General features: G+C 33.8%; 1 protein-coding gene across 4 annotated transcripts in view; it reads right to left on the bottom strand.

The window, feature by feature from the left end:
- The window catches only part of LOC114324994 (uncharacterized), a 197119-nt gene that overhangs the window by 20848 nt on the left and 157520 nt on the right, over positions 1 to 18751 (bottom strand). For all 4 annotated transcript variants that reach the window (XM_050663503.1, XM_050663500.1, XM_050663502.1 and 1 more), the window contains exon 2: positions 13548 to 13785. In XM_050663503.1, coding sequence (XP_050519460.1) covers positions 13548 to 13784 — 237 coding nt within the window. In that variant the 5' untranslated portion in view covers position 13785. The remainder of the gene's footprint in view (positions 1 to 13547; positions 13786 to 18751) is intronic.

The raw sequence follows: 18751 nt of genomic DNA, 5'->3' as shown, positions 1-18751 counted from the left end.
ATTCCAAGATTTTTTTGGTCCACCTATCATCTCTCATTCTAGCGACGTGTCCTGCCCACTTCCATTTAATTTTGGCTACGTGTTTTATTATGTCTTCTACACCACTTCTTCTACGAAATTCTTCGTTTCTTACCCTATCTCTTAACGTTATGCCCAACAATGATCTTTCCATTCTACGTTGCGTCACTTGTAGTTTTCGTGCAGATGTCCTTATTAGGGTAAGTGTCTCTGCGCCATATGTAAGAACAGGCAGGACACATTGATTAAAGGCTCTTCTTTTTAAGCTGATAGGTATATCACCTTAAAAAATATCACGTAGTCTTCCATATGCTGCCCATCCCAGAGTTATTCTTCTTAGCAGCTCAGCAGTTTGATTGTCTCTGCTAATTTTTACCGTACGTCCAAGGTATATGTAGCTGTCAACAACTGTAATTTCGATGTCTTCTACCTTTAAAGGATGGCTCGGAACTAAATTCGTCATCATTTTGGTCTTTTGGTAATTAATATTTAGACCCACTTTACGTGCTGCATCGCGGAGTTCATTCAACATATCATTGGCAGTTTTTAAGTCATCTGAAATCAGAACAAGATCACCTGCGAATCGTAGATGACTAAGCATCTCACCATCGATATTTATTCCTTTATTTTTCCATTCCAGTGATTTCAAAGCATGTTCAAGTACAGTAATGAACAACTTAGGCGACATAATATCTCTCTGTCGAATACCTCTCCTGATATATATCTTATTGGCAGGACAGTGCAGATTTATAGTTGTTGTAGCATTTCTGTATATATTTTCTATAATATTGGTGTACCTATGATCAATTCGACACTCTTACAATGCCTTAAGTAGTGCGGGTAGTTCGATAGTATCAAACGCTTTATGGAAGTCTATAAACGTTAGAACTAGAGGTCTATTGTATTCAATTGATTTTTCAATCAAGACTTTGATGCACTGTAGGCAGTCATTTGTACCGTAGTTGGGGCGAAAACCAGCCTGTTCTTTTGGTTGGTACAGCTCAAATTTTGCTTCCAATCGATTGGTTATTATTCTGGTGTACAGGTTCAGTTTGTATAAATGGTGGAGTAGAGAAATTGGCCTGTAATTCTCTAGGTTCATGTTGTCACACTTTTTATGCAGAAGAATTGTAATTGAGTTATTCCAAGCTATAGATATTCCTAAGACCAATATCATACGTTATATTCACTGCTAACCTACCAACAGATACAAATATGACATGACTACATTCACATTAGGTAGAAAATTAAAACCATTAACTGAAAATAAAATATTAATATACAAATCCATCCTAAAACTAGTTTGTACTTAATGGCCTAAAATTAAGGATAACTGCAGCACATTCCAAGAATGAAACAATACTAGGAGTTCCATGGTTCATAACCAATGAAGTTATCCATCAAGACGCTGGAATAACATACGTCAAAGATGATATCAAAAAGTGCGCTAAAAAACATACTTCTTCTTCTTGTTTAGGTGCTGTGACCATATTCAGACGTTGGCCGTCATCATGTTTACAAGTTCCTGAAACTTTTCTCTATTGGCTGCTGCGCGAAATAATTCTTCTACCGTGGAATCACATCATTGTCTAATATTACGCAACAACGAAAGTTTCTTTCGACCAATCCATCTCATTCCCTCCACTTTTTTTGTATTATAAGGCGAAGTAGATGGTATTTAGGTCCTCTAATTATATGACCGAAGTACTCTGTTTTTCTCCTCTTTATGATGTTTATGACTAGACGTTCTGAATTCATCATTTGGAGAACATCTTCTTTCGAAGTGTGCGAAACCCACGATATGTTTAGGATTCTTCGATAGCACCACAATTCGAATGCTTCCAATTTATTTATCATTGTGGTTTTTAACGTCCACGTCTCACAACTATACAATAATATAGACCACACATAGCATTTCGCATTTCAGGACATTCTTGCGAATATTCATTGACAGACTTCGGTTACATAAAACTGGTTTCCAGGTCATAAAAGCCTTACGTGATATTTCGATTCTGGTTATTATTTCGTCATCCGAGTCGCAATTTTCATTTAACCAGCTGCCAAGGTATTTAAAATGATTTACCCGTTATATATCCTCCGCATCAAGAGAAAGCACACCTTGATCTGCATTAATGTTTCCAACTGTCATCCATTTTGTCTTTGAAATATTGATTTTTAGGTCTCCCCGGTAACTTGCTTCACTGACTAGATTTACTAATGTCTAGAGATCTTGTAAATTTTCTGCAAGAATGGCTGTGTCGTCAGCGTATCTGATATTATTGATTACTTCTCCGCCCAGTCTTACTCCCAAAGAGTTGTCTGTAGTCCAAAGCCTCCCTAAAGATTTGTTCTGAGTACAGATTAAAAAGACTGGATGACAAAACACAACCCTGTCGTACTCCACGTTTGATGGGTAGTTTTTCAGTAGGTACGACTATCTCCAACTTGGATAGAGGCTACTTGATTGTAATATAAGTATTTTAGCAGTCTTATATCGTAGTGGTCAAGTCCGGCTCCACGCAGACAGTTGAAAAGTGTATCGTGTTTTACTCGGTCAAATGCCTTCTCGAAGTCGATGAAACAAACATAAACGTTCTTTCGGAACTCACACCTTTTTTGTAAAAGAACGCACATACAAAATAGTGCCTCTCTAGTTCCTAGACCATCCCTAAATAGTCCAGAGCGCATCTGTTTTGAGATGGACGTTGAGAGGTGACTCATATTTTTTTGCAGAAATTGCTTGGAAATAACTCATATAAAAATAATTGAGTTATCCTCCCACTCAAAAAGGTCCGGAACATTGTTTAAATAATTAAAAGTCAAAAAATGAAAAAATCAAAAAACATTAAAAGTATTCACTTCCGAGAAAAGTTGCATTACATAAAAGTTGCGTAATTAAATTTACCACAATATAGGATTAGTACTAGGATAAAATTAAAAATGAGTATATTAGGGGAAGTCTAGGTGTGGCACCAATTGATGCCAAAATGAGAGAGCATAGGTTAAGATGGTTTGGTCATGTTCAACGTCGAGACGTTAACCACCCAATACGAAGAATAGCTGAAGTGCAGATTCCTGGAAGGAGTAGGAGAGGAAGACCAAAGAAGACCTGGGGGGAGACGATAAGGCAGGACATGTTGGTAAAGGGGATTAACATTGATATGACCCAAGATAGAATTGTGTGGAGAAATGCAATTAGGGAAGCCGACCCCGCATAGGGATAAGGCAAAGAGAATGATGATGACCATATAGGATTAGTCAAAAGTTTTAAAAATTGCCACCCTTGTTGTAAAATAGCAATAAATGCGAAAAAACCATAAAACAAAACAAGTATTCGCATTTTACGTTTTTCAACCATTTATGCTACACTTAGGACCTTCATATCTTAACCAGAAAAACTATATGATATAACAAAATAATTCTGTTAGTTTCATTTAAATCGGTTCAATAGATATCGCACAATAAATTTTGCAAAAACAGATTTCGCAAAAAAAATTCATTTTTTCAAAATGTTGCAGGACTGAAAATAAAGCAGATGATAAGTTTACATTTTTTTACATATAGAAGAATACTATACCTTTCATTTGCAATTTGCTAAATTAAAATCGGTTAACTACCACGGCGTCCAGATTTTTTTTTAAATCAATAATTTTTGGTGCTACGCGCAGGACAGCGGTGTTCGATTCACACAAGTTGATTTCCACCAAAATTTCTTCCAATCTTTATCTAATATATTATTTTCTTACTCTATATTTTGTTGTATTTTAAGATTTTAATTCCACAAAAATCAAACTAATTTGATTATTGTTTGTGGGATATTGTCTAAACAATTGCATATATTTAAAAATAATGAACTTTTATTCTCTAAGTTAAAATATATAAACAAAGAAAGTTTTTGCTAAAAAAGTGTTATTTCAAACGACAGAGTATATGTTTTTATTTTGCAATAAACAAATTTATTTATTTATATTGAAATGTACTAAAAATTAAAATTTATCAATTATTATCAAGGGTCATTGGAACGCCCAATCAGAGCAAATGTATCCGCTGTCCTGCGCGTAGCACCAAAAATTAATGTGTATTTAAAAAAATTCCTGACGTCGCGTGGTAGCTAACCAATTTTAATTTTGCAAATTGCAAATGAAAGGTACAGTATCCTTCTATATGCAAGAAAAAATTCAACTTTATTTAAATAGCAATAAAAATTTAATTAGCAATAAAGCTGTCTGCTTTATTTTCATTAAACATTTTCAAAAACTGAATTTTTTTTGGTAAAGCTGGATTTCAATATTTATTTTGCAAAATCTATTTCACCGATCTTAATAAAATTTACAATATTGTTTTACTATATCATAAAGTTTTTCTGGGAAGGTCCTAAGTGTAGCATAAATGGTTGAAAATCGTAAAATGCGAATACTTGTGTTTTTATGGTTTTTTCGCAATTATTGCTATTTTGCAACAAAAGTGACAATTTTTAAATTTTTGACTAATCCTATATTGTAGGAAATTTAATGACGCAACTTTTATTTTAGTACAACTTTTCTCGGAAGTGAATAATTTTAAAGTTATAATCGAAAAACGAAGAAAAAAATCGAATTTTTCCTTCATTTTTTGACATTTTGATTATATAAACAATGTTCCGGACCTTTTAAGTGGGAGGATAACTCAATTATTACTATATAAGTTAATTCCAAGCAATTTCTGCAAAAAAATGTGAGTCACCTCTCAACATCCAAATGTAGGCACTAATATTTTTACAGATGCGCCCTGGTCTAAAATCCAAATTGCTTATTATTCATTCTACTTTCACACAGAAGGAATAGTCGGTTTTGTATAATTCGTAAAAGTATCTTAAGTGCGTGACTCATCAAACTGATTAGTCTAAAATCGTTGCATTTGGTGGGCCTGATTTTCTCTGGTTATGTTATAAACAATGACTCCAACCAATCATCTGGTATTTTTCCTTCGTTGTAAAGTTTGTTAAAGAAAATGCTCAAGTAGGTAATGTTTTCCTCATCCAAAAGTTTAAGTAACTCAGTAGGGATCTGATTTGGTCCAGGTGCTTTATTGTTTTTGGCTTGCTGTATTGCTTTTCTGACTTCGGATTTTAGTATACTGGGACCTCTGTCTAACTGGTTGCCACATGTAGTATGTAGAGCATTTTCTCGAGAAACATCGTCAAAAAGGTCACCGATGCATCTTTCCCATTTTTGCACTGTTTTTCGTCATCACAAATTTTTCCGTCTGCGTTTTTTAGTACGTGAGCATTTTTCTGTTTTATACATCCGGAGGTGTATTTAAGTTTCTTGTGAAAGTTGAAACTGTCATGTTTTTTTGGAGGTCTTCTATTTTTTTACATGAATTTTTGGCTTGTTTAATCTTTCTTCTTATGAGTTTCTTTGATTTCACGGTATTTGATAATATTTCTATTTTTGTATTTTCGTCGATATTCCATCAGGTCTAGAATTTCTTGTGTCATCCACTCATTTCTTACCACTATTGTAGTTGTTTCTAAAGCCTCTCTTACGTCCTCTAAAATCGACTTTTGTATATCGTACCAACATTCGTTGATAGTTCTGTTTTCATTTGGTATATTCGCTATTCTGTGCATTTTACTATTTATCTGCTTCGAGGGTTTCTAACTGGGTCGAGATATATCTTACTAGGCTTAGTTGGCTTTGTTCATTTCTTTAATTTTATTTGTATTTTGGAGGAGAGCAAATTATGATTTGAGTTTATATCAGCGCCGGAGTAAGTTTTTACATCTTTAATATTGTTTCGAAATCGGTGGTTTATTAGGATATAGTCTATTTGATTCCGTACTATTCTACATTGTTGTCCGTCTTGAGGGTATTTCCATGTGTAGAGATGTCTTACTGGAAGTTGAAACCAGGTATTTGTAATGACGAAGTCATTTTCTTGGCAGAATTCGATTAGACGCTCACCTCTTTGATTTATCTCTCCCAAGCCAAACTTTCCGGTGATGCTTTGCGTTGTCTTCTGTCCAACTTTAGCATTAAAGTCTCCCAAAATTATTATTGTTATTTGTTTCTTTGTTACTTTTAGCACTTCTTCTATTTGATGATAGAATTCTTCAATTTTCTGCTCATCGGCGTCGGCAGTGGGAGCATAAACTTGGATGATATTTATATTTACAGGTTTTGCATTCAGCTGTATTAAAATTACTCTGTCTGACATTGAGATAAAGTTAGTGACATACTTACTAATATGCTGTTTCATAATTATTGATACTTCGTTTCGATGCATATGGTCTTGGTTTCCAGAAAAATAAACGGCGTATCCGTTTGCTATGAAATTTTCTGTGTTTGGGCATCTTGTTTAACTCACCCCCATAATAGTAATATTTCATTTGTCCATTTCAGAGAGTATATTTTTCAGCTTACCGGATTCATATAAAGTTGTTACATTCCATGTGGCTATTCTGTATAGATTCTTCATTAAACGCTTTTATTTAGTTCAATAGATTGCGTCAAATCTTTGGATGTTAATTTGGTTACCTTTTCTTCCATGCAAATGAATGAAAATTTGCAGACATATGCATTCGCGGTGACAATACACGAATAGACAACAAAAAATTTTTGTTTATGTTTATTAATTGTTTAAATAAAAAAAACGATTTTAATGGAAAAAGGCCTAAATTCTCTTGTTTTTTACAATGTAGAAACTTGAAACTTTTACGGATGGTAGCTAATGATATAACCTATACATAGTTTCACTTTTTACGTTAATTATTTACGTTATGCGTCATAAATAAACAATAAAGTTTTAAATTTTGAACACTCATATATTTGTTTATACAGTACGATGCAAGTGAAAGGAATAAATTCGTTATTTCGTAAAAAGCGACTTGAACCCTGGAATGCTACCTGGGGTACACTTGTACCCCAACCTTGTTTGTAAGTTACACCAATTTGCAGTAGTGGGTGTAGAAAATATGAAAATAAACTTGTGAATAATAATATAATAAAATATTTTTGTATACAAAATAAATTCTTAGCATGTTATCTTAAGATTGTTTTTGTCATAAGTTCTTAAAACATACATATATAAATATTTTAGGTCGATTTTAATACATATATAAATATTTTAGGTCAATTTTATTTGGGGTACCACTGTACCTCGATGTAGCAGATTGAGTTTAGAAAATAAGTGTAGCAATCCAGGTTTAAGGAAAAATCCCGAAAGAGGTCGATTTTATTTTTAAATTACGATATTTTGGCATATATGTCATACTAGTGACGTCCTCCTTCTGGGCGCGATGACGTAATCGATGATTTTTTTAAATGAGAATAGGGGACATGCGATAGCTCATTTGAAAGGTCATTCAATTCTTTATTCAGTAATATAAAAATTTATATAATTATTTGTACAGGGTGTCCAAAAACAATTTTTTAAACGCTTTTATTTAGTTCAATAGATTGCATCAAATCTTTGGATGTTAATTTGACTACCTTTTCTTCCATGCAAATGAATGAAAATTTGCAGACATATGCATTCGTGGGAACAATACACGAATAGACAACAAAAATGTTTGTTTATGTTTATTAATTGTTTAAATAAAAAAAAACGATTTTAATGGAAAAAGGCCTAAATTCACTTGTTTTTTACAATGTAGAAACTTGAAACTTTTACGGATTGTAGCTAATGATATAACCTATACATAATTTCACTTTTTACGGTATTTTACGCAATTATTTATTTAGTAATATAAAAATCTATATAATTATTTTTACAGGGTGTCCAAAAATAATTTTTTTATTAAATTATTGGACAAAAAAGAAGGATGTATGTAATTTATTATTAAACACTTTTCTTTAGTTCAATCGATTGTGTCAAATGTTTAAACGTTAATTTGACTGCCTTTTCTTCAATGAAAATGAATGAAAATTTGCAGACATGCATTCGCAGGAACAATACACGAATAGTCAATAAAAATTTTTTTATGTTTATTAATTGTTTAAATAAAAAAACACGATTTTAATGGAAAATGCTTAAATTCCCTTGTTTTTTACAATGAAGAAACTTGAAAGTTTTAGAGATTGTAGCTAGTTATATGAACTATACATATTTTCACTTTTTACGTTAATTGTTTACATTATGCTTCATAAATAAACAATAGAGATTAATTTTTTTGCCGATTCCGACTAATTTTCATGTTTGTTAATCATGTTATGTTTTATACATATATTTTAATAAACATGATGATATATTTTAATGTTTGAAAACTGTAAGACTACAAAGTAAAAAATAAAAAAATATAAAAAAAAAATTTTTAGGAAACGCTTTTCTTTAGTTACGAGTGACTAAAGTTAAAAATATGATGAAAAGATCAACTAAAAAGCAAAAAATAAAAAAGAAATTCAAACACATTCGTTACAGAAAAGCGTGGGGCGAAAACCGTATATTCGATGAAGATGCGCCCCACGCTTTTCTTTAACGAATGTGAAGAGAAGTATCCATACTTACTCAAATGTGGTCTCGAGGTAAACCAAATTACAAAAAACTCGAAGATGTACCACAAGGTTATTTATTATTGTTAAAAAACATATAAAAGGACGCGTTTCGGCTTAACACAAGCCATCATCAGCTTAAATACAGGACAAAAAACAACTGACTGACCTACAATGTAAAAATATCCAACGTTATATATGAGAATAAAGTAGATGGTGACAACGCCCACCTCAGTTTAGGAACTTACCAGAAAAAACAGGAAGGAGGAGGAATCAGCTAGTTTACATTATGAAATATATAGATGTACACATTTCTTCATTAATAATTAGCTATTAATAGCATTTTGTAATTATTGTATTGTGGCGTTGTCACCATCTACTTTATTTTCATATATAACGTTGGATATTTTTACATTGTAGGTCAGTCAGTTGTTTTTTGTCCTGTATTTAAGCTGATGATGGCTTGTGTTAAGCCGAAACGCGTCCTTTTATATGTTTTTTAACAATAATAAATAACCTTGTGGTACATCTTCGAGTTTTTTGTAATTTGGTTTAACGAATGTGTTTGATTTTTTTTTTATTTTTTGCTTTTTAGTTGATTTTTTTATCATATTTTTAACTTTAGTCACTCGTAACTAAAGAAAAGCGTTTCCTAAAAATTTTTTTTATATTTTTTTTTCATCATATGTCTGGTGGTTTTTAGCTCACAGGGATTTCGCTGGCTAGCGACCTGGGAAGCCCTGTGGTTCATTTGGGTATTGCTTCCCCTGCCGGATCTTGAGTTCCGCAGCCCATGATCAGTAATATTACTCGTTTCACTAATCGATGCCATGATAACTTTACTAGGGACTTTAATGGGGTAGTTTCCCGTTGGCTTCTCCATCGCAGTGTTTTAGCCGTATCAATCTAATATGGTAATTGTCGCCTAAAAGTGTCTGTATTAAGCTGTTCCAAAACTTTTTCTATAGCTTAATACAGTATTGAAAATGCTGCTTATCATCCAAAAAACATACAGAAAAGCTTAAAATGCATCCGAATATGTTCGCAAAAAGTTTAGTGAATAAACCGCATACAGTTCGAAGGTTAAAACGAAAAGTTCCGTTAGAGTTAATTAATTAATACTAAATGTGTATACCTATTCAAACAAGTTGGGAAATGTACCGATAGAAAGGGTTGATAAATAGAAATTCCTAGGAACCTGGATTTCACACAAAAATGATCAAACAGCAGAAATAAGGACCAGAATAGAAATAGCAAAAAATGCGTTTGTAAAAATAAAAACAATTCTTTGCAGTAGAGACCTTAGATTAGAACTGAACGTAAGAACTTCGAGATGCTACGTGTTTTCGATACTGCAATATGGACTTGAAAGCTGGACATTGAAGTGTTGGTATATTTACTTATTTAAGTTATGGCATTTCGGAACACACCCCAATAACATACTTTGGGAGCTGTCAAAGAAATGTCACAGGAGACAGAATACTGTAATATCGGCAATGGTGTCATGTTGACGTTGTCCATCTTGTCTCATGTAAAGATACAAATTAATGTGTTTCAATAAAGTACTCAAAGTCGGTCCATAGTTTTATTAAATACATAACATTATTTTGGCGACGAATCCCGATCGAATCCAAGCAGGCAAAGTCCGTAAATTAGTCGTCTGAAGTCTGGCCGCGTGTAAAGTATTTGTGCATTGTAAAGCAAGGTCAAAAAATGTCGTTAATCGGTTCAATAGAGCAGTTCAATCCTAGAGACTCGGACATTTTATCGTATATAGAGAGACTAGAACAGTTGTTTATCTGTAATAAGGTTGAAGATGATAAGAAAGTGCCTTTACTAATAACGTTAATAGGGGGAGAGGCTTATAATGTCCTGAAGGATTTACTAGCTCCAGATTTACCCAGCAAAAAGTCTTTTGCAGTACTAAAACAAACATTAGAAAATCATTTCAGTCCAAAAAGGCTTGTGATAGCTGAACGTTATAAATTTTATAATGCAATTCAAGAGCAAAACGAAGATATAAGGTCTTTTGTGACAAGATTGAAAAAGTTATCACAGCACTGCAACTTTGGTCAATTCTTATCTGAATGTCTTAGAGACTGGTTAGTTTGTGGTATGAGATCGTATGCCATTAAAAAAAGTTGTTATCAGAGGACAAGTTAACACTTGACAAAGCTTCTGAAACAGCTTTAGCAATGGAACTTGCAGAAGGTCAGGTGAGAACAATGGGTGCTGAGAGTAATTTGTCTTGTGTGACAGAAAACTTGGACAAGTTGTCATTTAACAATAAAAATACTTTCTATGCAAATAATATACCCTTCATTCGTAACGATAAAGTCATTAGTTTTCGAGATATTTTAAGTTAAAAATGAAAAGGCACACTTATTTTGATTAATGTATTATGCTCCTTCCTTTTTAGCTTCAAATATCTCGAAAACTAATGGCTTTATCGTTATGAGTGAAGAGTATATTATTTACATATAAAGTATTGGAGAATCAAAAAATTGCACTAAAATAGAAATTCCGCCAGTGGCGTAGAATTTGGGAAGGGTCAATCATTCACGTTCCCCCGTCGTACGCCTCTGGTAGTAGCCAGAAACGTTTGTTTAACATATTTTAGTAGGGTGTACAGTACCAGCACCACTTACCAAATTTCGTGTTGTTGTCCCATGCCTGTCAGGAAATATTCAAAAATAAATAAAATAAAAGTTTAACTTTGACACCCTGTATTTCGGTTATTATCAACTTTTGTACTAAGGTAAGTTAGCTTAAATCGACCTATTTTAACTTCAGGAATCTAAGGTTAAGCTATGGCTCATTCTTTACCAAACACTCTGTATAGAGTACAAAGAAAAGTACAGTGGAACCTCGATAACTCGGATTAATCGGGACCGCGGCCGATCCGGGTTATCAAAAATCCGGGTTAACCGGAGAATGTGGTAAAAATTAATAAAATACGGTATACTTTTCCTCTCCTGTTAAAAACGTTGTCAAATTTTATTATCACTTTTGACGTTTTGTTTTACCTACTCACAAAAATGTATAAGAGAAGCAACTGTACAAATCCAATTGAAATTAAACGACCACATGAATTTATTAATTTTATTCTTCTTCTTGTGGTGCTTTCTACTTTAGTGGAGGTTAGCGACTACACTGCAAATCTGTCTCTGTCCAATGCGGCTCTAAACAAAGATGTTCAATTAAGGCCGGTCCAGTCTCTGATATTTCTAAGCCATGAAATCTGGCGCCTACCGGGACCCGTTTTCCTTCAATCTCACCCTGAATGATCAGTTGCGTGAGGCGGTACTTTTCGTTTCTCATTATGTGTTCCAGGTAGCCAACTTTCCTGCCTTTAATGATTTTTAGCAGTTCCCTATATGTACCTATTCTCCTCAGAACATTTTCGTTGGTGGTGTGGGTTGTCCAAGGTATTTTCAAGATTCTTCTATAAAGCCAGAGTTCAAAGGCTTCTAACTTGTTCATCAGTGTTATGTTGAGTGTCCAGGCCTCCGTTCCATACAAAAGTATTGACGACACATAGGAATGCAGAAAACGACATCTAGGGCTGATAGTAATGCTACTGTTACAAAATAAGCTTTTCATTTTGATAAACCCTTGTCGGGCTACCTCTATTCTCACTCTTACTTCTTGTTTATAATCAAGTTAATTGTTGCACCAGCAACAAAGATATTTGTATGGGTTTACGTATTCAGGCTATTGGTGGTTCACATATATTGGAAGGGGTAAATGTTTGTTCCTTGATATTTTCATAACTTTGGTTTTCGCAGTATTGATCTTCATCCCCATTTTTTCACAACTCTCAGTAACCCTCTTTAACAGTATCCGCAGACTATGATCCGAATCAGTTATTAATACCGTGTCATCTGCATAGCTGATGTTATTTACTCTTTGATCATTTATCCTGATTCCTTCTGAAGAGTGCGATAAAGCGTTGGCAAATATTACCTCAGGGTAGACGTTAAACAGTATCGGTGATAGCACACAACCCTATCTGACACATCGTTGTATTTCAATTGGCCTTTATGATTTTGACATGTTACTATTGGTCTTTATGATTGCTGTCTGATTTCAATAAATAGACTCTATAATTTTAGAATCTCTTTTGTCGACTCCGATGTCGTTCAATCGTTCTATCAAGGTCCTGTGCTGTACCCGGTGGAACGCTTTCTCAAAATCTATAAAACAGACAAAAAGGTTTGCTTGCTGATCTTTGCACCTTTGTGGCAGAGTTTGAAGACAGAATATTACTTCTCGTGTCCCTATACCTTTCCTGAAGCCAAATTGTTCTTGACCGATTACCTCGTCACATCTTCTATATATTCAGTTCTGTATGATTCGCAAGAAAAGCTTCAGAATGTTATTTAATAGACTTATAAGGCGGAAGTCCTGACATAATTTGGCGTTCCTCTTTTGAGGCAGTGGTATGAAGACGGATTCAAGCCATCTTTTAGGGATTGCTCCTCTACTGTTAATACTATTAAATTAATAGTCCAAGAAGAAGGTCCAGTTTTCCTCGTTGATTAACTTCAATAGCTCAACTGGTATTTCATATTTTCCTACAGATTCGTTCTTTTTTAGTTGATTAATTTTATTATGTTATAAAAATATTCCTTAGACTTTTCCGATTTGCGTATTAGTGCGATGCGTATAGTGTTGCAGCATTAACGAAATATAAAAGTGGATAATCGTTTTTAAATATGGAACTAAATCGTGAACATTTTAGTGCAATTATCTCAAAAAGAATGACATTTCTCGTTCGAATGAAGAATTCAAATGTGAACAGATTGGTTTTAACGACCGAAGATTGATCAGGTGCAGAAAAAATGACAGTTACTTAAGGAAACGTCGATGATATGCACAAACTGATGTACGCAGATTAGCATGTCACATAAATACCGCATCTGTTGACTAAACAACAGAAAGCAGAGTAAACTGGTGTCAACAATATCTTGCTATTGTTTAACGTAGAGTCATAAATCTTTCATATACATGAAACAATTAATTAATTTTCAATAATTAATGATATAAAATAATTACCTCTGGTGGTCCGTGCTGTGCTCTTCTTTCAATATGTTCCGTTCTGGGAATATCGGAAGGTAATATTGGCATTGGAGTGTCTTGAACTGATTTTTTGGCCAATAATGTGTCTGCCCTTCTTAAAGTTTGCCTATAGTTCAGTCTTCTCAGATCTCTTACAGCATTTTGAAGATATTGGGCACTTTCTTGGCATTTAGCACTGCATAATATCAGTAGCAATATGATTATTCGCCGCATTCTGTAAATAAAAATTGTTTTAAACGATAGCTTAGGCATGGTTTGATATATATTACACATTAATCTGCTTTTAAACCTAAAGTATTTACACCGACTCAAAAGGTTTTACACCAACTCAAAAGGTTTAGTTCTCCTGAGTCTTCTGACTATTCCATACGAATGACAGCCTCCGTATGACAACGCAGATAAAACTTGTAGTGATATGATGCCAGCGATGGGCCGGTCGACCAGAGACAACCGTAGTTGGCGCATAGCACCGCTGGGGAAAACAGAAGGAGTAGTGGCATCGAGAGCATATTTAAGGCGAGCCAGGAGAATGAGAAAATCAGTCGTTGCTAGCGTGTTGAACTAGCAATGGCTCCACAGCTGTTGCTAGCGTGTTGAACTAGCAATAGCCCTATTGGCAAAGATGCACCGTTTGTGAGGTGGAACTATGCCTAGTAGGCGAACGCCACCGTGATGACCGTTATCGCAGTAGCCGGTAGTAGCGAGGAACGAGTGACTACGCGCCGTATGGAAGTGAAATGCGGTATATCCGAATCGGAATATGTTAATTTAACGTAGCGAGGTTGTTATTGTATTATATTGTATTGTTTATCGTATAATTTATATTTATTGTATAATTTTAATGTTGCTATTATGACTGTAATAAAGTTTGATATTGTTTCTCCTTTGCAGAAGACGGAATTATATTTTATTTTATTTGTTTTAAACTGTATATAATTATCTTAAATATATTTACTTTATTTTTAACCTGTGATTTACAGAGTCTGTCGTCCTGAAAGAGCTACGCGTTACAAATGGCACCCGAGCAGAATAAAAACTACACAGTTTGTAACTACCCGTTAGAAATTGGCACCCGAGCAATAATTAAATACCATACAAGTAAACGTCACAAATCGACAAGAGGCAAAGGCACAGACTCAGTAACAGGTCCACGTCGTGGATATATAAATAGAACCCGTTCAAAGATGATTAAACCGAAAATGAACCAAACCGAGAATGATCCGAAAATAAACGTCGAAAGCCCTAATATAAACAAGAACACAACGAAACTTGCAGAATTTGACAATAGACGACGCTAACATTGAAGTAGTGAAACAGCTCACATACCTGGGTGTTCAGATAACTGAGGACGACCGCGAGGAGGAGGAAATACGAAAACGAATAATGCTTACTAACAAGGCATACTTCTCTCTGTCGCAGGGGTTTGGATCCAAAGATATCCATAGAGAAGTAAAGTTTAAAATATATAAAACCATCATACGACCAATAGCAACATATGGCGTAGAAACATGGATCATTGTAGAAAATACAATAAACCTTATTAATACTTTTGGAAGAGAGATATTCAGGAGGATATTGGGACCCAGAGAGAGAGAGAGAGAGAGAGAGAGAGAGAGAGAGAGAGAGAGAGAGAGAGAGAGAGAGAGAGAGAGAGAGAGAGAGAGATTTATCACCCATTTTAGAACATTAAAGAAATTAAAGAAAACCTTAAATTATCCATGTCGGTACGTCTGTCCATGAACAAAACTCCTCTGTTATTAGAACAAATAGGATGACAAATGAGGTGTCGATTACTGTCGCTTATAACCTAAAGATAATATTAAAGGTGAACACTTTGACATCGGATTTCTAGTTACAGAGTTGCAACCGGAAGTACTACATTATAATCACAGAAATAGTACATCAATCTACTCCTATTGAAAAGTAGAGCTCGAATATTTAGTTCCAATTTTGATCCCAAAATATATAATAAATGTTTCCAGTAAAATTGACCGTTTTCCTGTTATTCTATGTTGAATTTTTAAAATGTTTCATTACATACAAAATTGTCACCATTGTCACCTTCATCGAGATATACAGTTGAGTCCACAAGTCTTTACCCGTGCGTCATTAATACCTGGCGAGATAAAACATATATTTGATAACTCAAATTTTAATCCGTAATAGGAGTAGTAGCAACTTACTATCACTTGCTGCTGCGTTTAGTAAATTTCAATTTCCGACTTATCATCGACTTCGTATGCTTTAAATGATGACGCACGGGTAAAGACTCGTGGATTCAACTGTAACTAGTCTTTAACCCTCAACTGGTATGGTGGATCTATGGAGACCTGTAAGGCCGATGCCACATTATGCGTTTTGACCGGATGCGTTTCCGCCGCATCCGGTGAAAACGCATAGTGTGACAGATCGATCCGGTTGCGTTGGAAACGGATGCATTTTGAGTCATCGGTACGCGCTTACAAACTGCACCAGACTAAACGCATAGTGTGACAGGTCGGTCCGGTTGCGTTGGAAACGGATGCGTTTTCACCGCATCCGGTCAAAACGCATAATGTGGCATCGGCCTAAGAAGGAGTGGAAACGCAATGCATCGTTTGTGGGCTAACTTTTCAACCTCTAATTCAACTTTCAGCAATCGCCGCTAGAGGCGCAAGTGTTCGAATAGGTGCTACAAATACATTAGCTCTTATGGACTTATTTATTATTTAACTCATTTTATTATTGTTTTTATCGTAATTAGACATTAATTTATTGGTGGATTGTAGCTGAATGTGTTTTATGCCAAAAATAAATTATTTTAACCTTATAACATATCGACGTGTGGTAAAAAGTGTATTCTTTTTATACCATTGTAGATGGAGATGTGACATCAAATTTAAATTTGTCATTACTTTAATATGAGGACAGCTTATTTTGAAGCGGAAATATTTTGTCACATTATCTAACTGCCACATTTATATACCAATGGTATTTCAACTGCAAATTAATTTGTTAATATCTTTGTAACTGATATCAAAAAGTTTGTTAGTTGAAAAAATTGAACTTAACTGTACGTAATTGTTTTTAAAAAGTTATTTAAATAATTTGAAGTTTATTGATCAATTTTTTTTAAATTATTCTTTTTATCAAAATTTAAAATGCTTTTTCTTTTGAACACTTCATTTATCTATATTCTGAAAGCTTACCTATCAGATGTTTAAATTTAGTTAATAAAGTATATGTAAATTAACTACAGACGACAGTCTGACTTTTATAAAATTAATGTTAATTTTTGTGAAATATTTTGTCTCAAAAAATGCATTGTTTCGACAGAAAAACTTTCAAGATCCTCCTATTATTATCACTATAATTTTCAGGTTAAAATAAAAACCAATAATAGGTAATACACAAATTTTATTTACACCGAAGGAAATAACATACAAACGAATAGGTATAATCCATGAACGTTATAAATAACATAAAGACAAATATTTATAAAAAGTCTTTATTAACTTCGTTAAGTTCCCTTTTGAATTTTTTATCGGAACGATAACTCGATATAAATCCTGGTACGAAGCAATTTCTTTTAGTGTAAGCTTTCTTGGCACTCATATTTAAATAATATTAACCATCAAAACCAGTAATCTTATATTAACTACGAATAATTAATTATTTTCGAAATTTTCACATTCACTCCAATGCAAAACTAGCATCTATCTCTACGCCACCGCCGCCCTAGCGAGAAACCAAGCAAACAGGCAAAATCGTGTACAAAAATTTCAAGGTCGTCCTATCTCGATTCCTCTCCTCTGTGTAGGTCTCCATAGGTGGATCAATATTGACCCAACAAAATTTAGTTTGTCAATTTATCCAATATTGCAATCGGCGCACGGCACTAGCAAGCTATGAATTCTTCTATTTTCTACAGTACTCTCAGTTGACCTAGGACCATTGTGCGTGCCGGCGACTGTTTTTTTGAAAACTTAAGTTTTCGAATAATTTCAAGGTACAAAGCACCCTAAACTTTTTGACATTTTGACTAAAATGCTTAATTTTTCATTTCTTTTTTAACAGGAAGGACATAAATATGTTGGAAAAAAGAATTTAATCAGGTTGGCGTTTTTTAAATATTTTGATTATTATTTTGTTAATTTTTGTATCAACGTGCAAAAAATGCAATGTTTATGTTTAATTCGTAATGATAAGGTATATAATCTGCATCCATTTATTTTATTGTTTTATATTTTTCTAAACGTTTAATTAACAAAATAAACTAATTATTATAACATAACTTATTTCGCATATTATGTAAAATCGTGCAGGATTTATACTCGCGGGTCACCATTGACCCGACATACCTTAGATTTAGATGGTTAACTAAATCACCATAAGGGGCTGTCCATTAATCACGTGAGGCTCGAAAGAAGGGGGAGGGTTCCATAAAAAATCACGAAACATCACAAGGGGGAGGGGGGTCTAATAATAATATCACGTGTATTTATTTTTTAAGGAAAATGCCCGACACTCAACTGAAAAAAATCTGAAGAAACGACTGATAAAAAAAATCATTTCTCATTCTAATATTATATAAACCAACAACACATTAATTTTCTTTGGTTCCACCCAAATTTTTGTAGCGACACGGGATACTTTACATGGTAATTATTTTAAGTGCCTAAGAAAGGACTTTTGTTTTGAATGTACCACAAGATGTTTCCACTTAGGAATACTGGTCAGGACTCTATCTTCTTCGATATGGGCTTTTAGTCTTAACATATGTATTATACCTACGGTAAAGTGGTGTTCTGTTGTTTTGGCACTGAATATCTACGAATCTATACTAAATTTAAAATCCAGATGCAGTAGAAATAAACAAACCAAGACACGTTAAATGCTACTAGGAACACTCCCAAAACATAATTTACAATGTGTAAATCCCAAATCATGATTTCCAAAGTTTATACATTGTAAATTATGATTCGGGAGTGCTCCTAGTAGCATTTATTGTGTCTTGGTTTATTTATTTCTACTGCATCTTGATTGTAAATTTAGTATGTAAGAATCGGAGGCACATTTCTTCTTGGATCTTAACAATAGAGTATTTGACATATGTTTATTGTTACAAAATTTTGTACAGGGTGATCAAAATATTATACTATTCTATTAACAAACTCAATATTTTAGCTCATGTATCAATA

The sequence above is a fragment of the Diabrotica virgifera genome, chromosome 10 (genome assembly GCF_917563875.1).
Source record: "Diabrotica virgifera virgifera chromosome 10, PGI_DIABVI_V3a".
In the NCBI taxonomy this organism is placed as follows: domain Eukaryota; kingdom Metazoa; phylum Arthropoda; class Insecta; order Coleoptera; family Chrysomelidae; genus Diabrotica; species Diabrotica virgifera.
The sequence above is the reverse complement of the archived record's forward strand: the minus strand, read 5'-3'. Positions and strand labels throughout refer to the sequence as shown.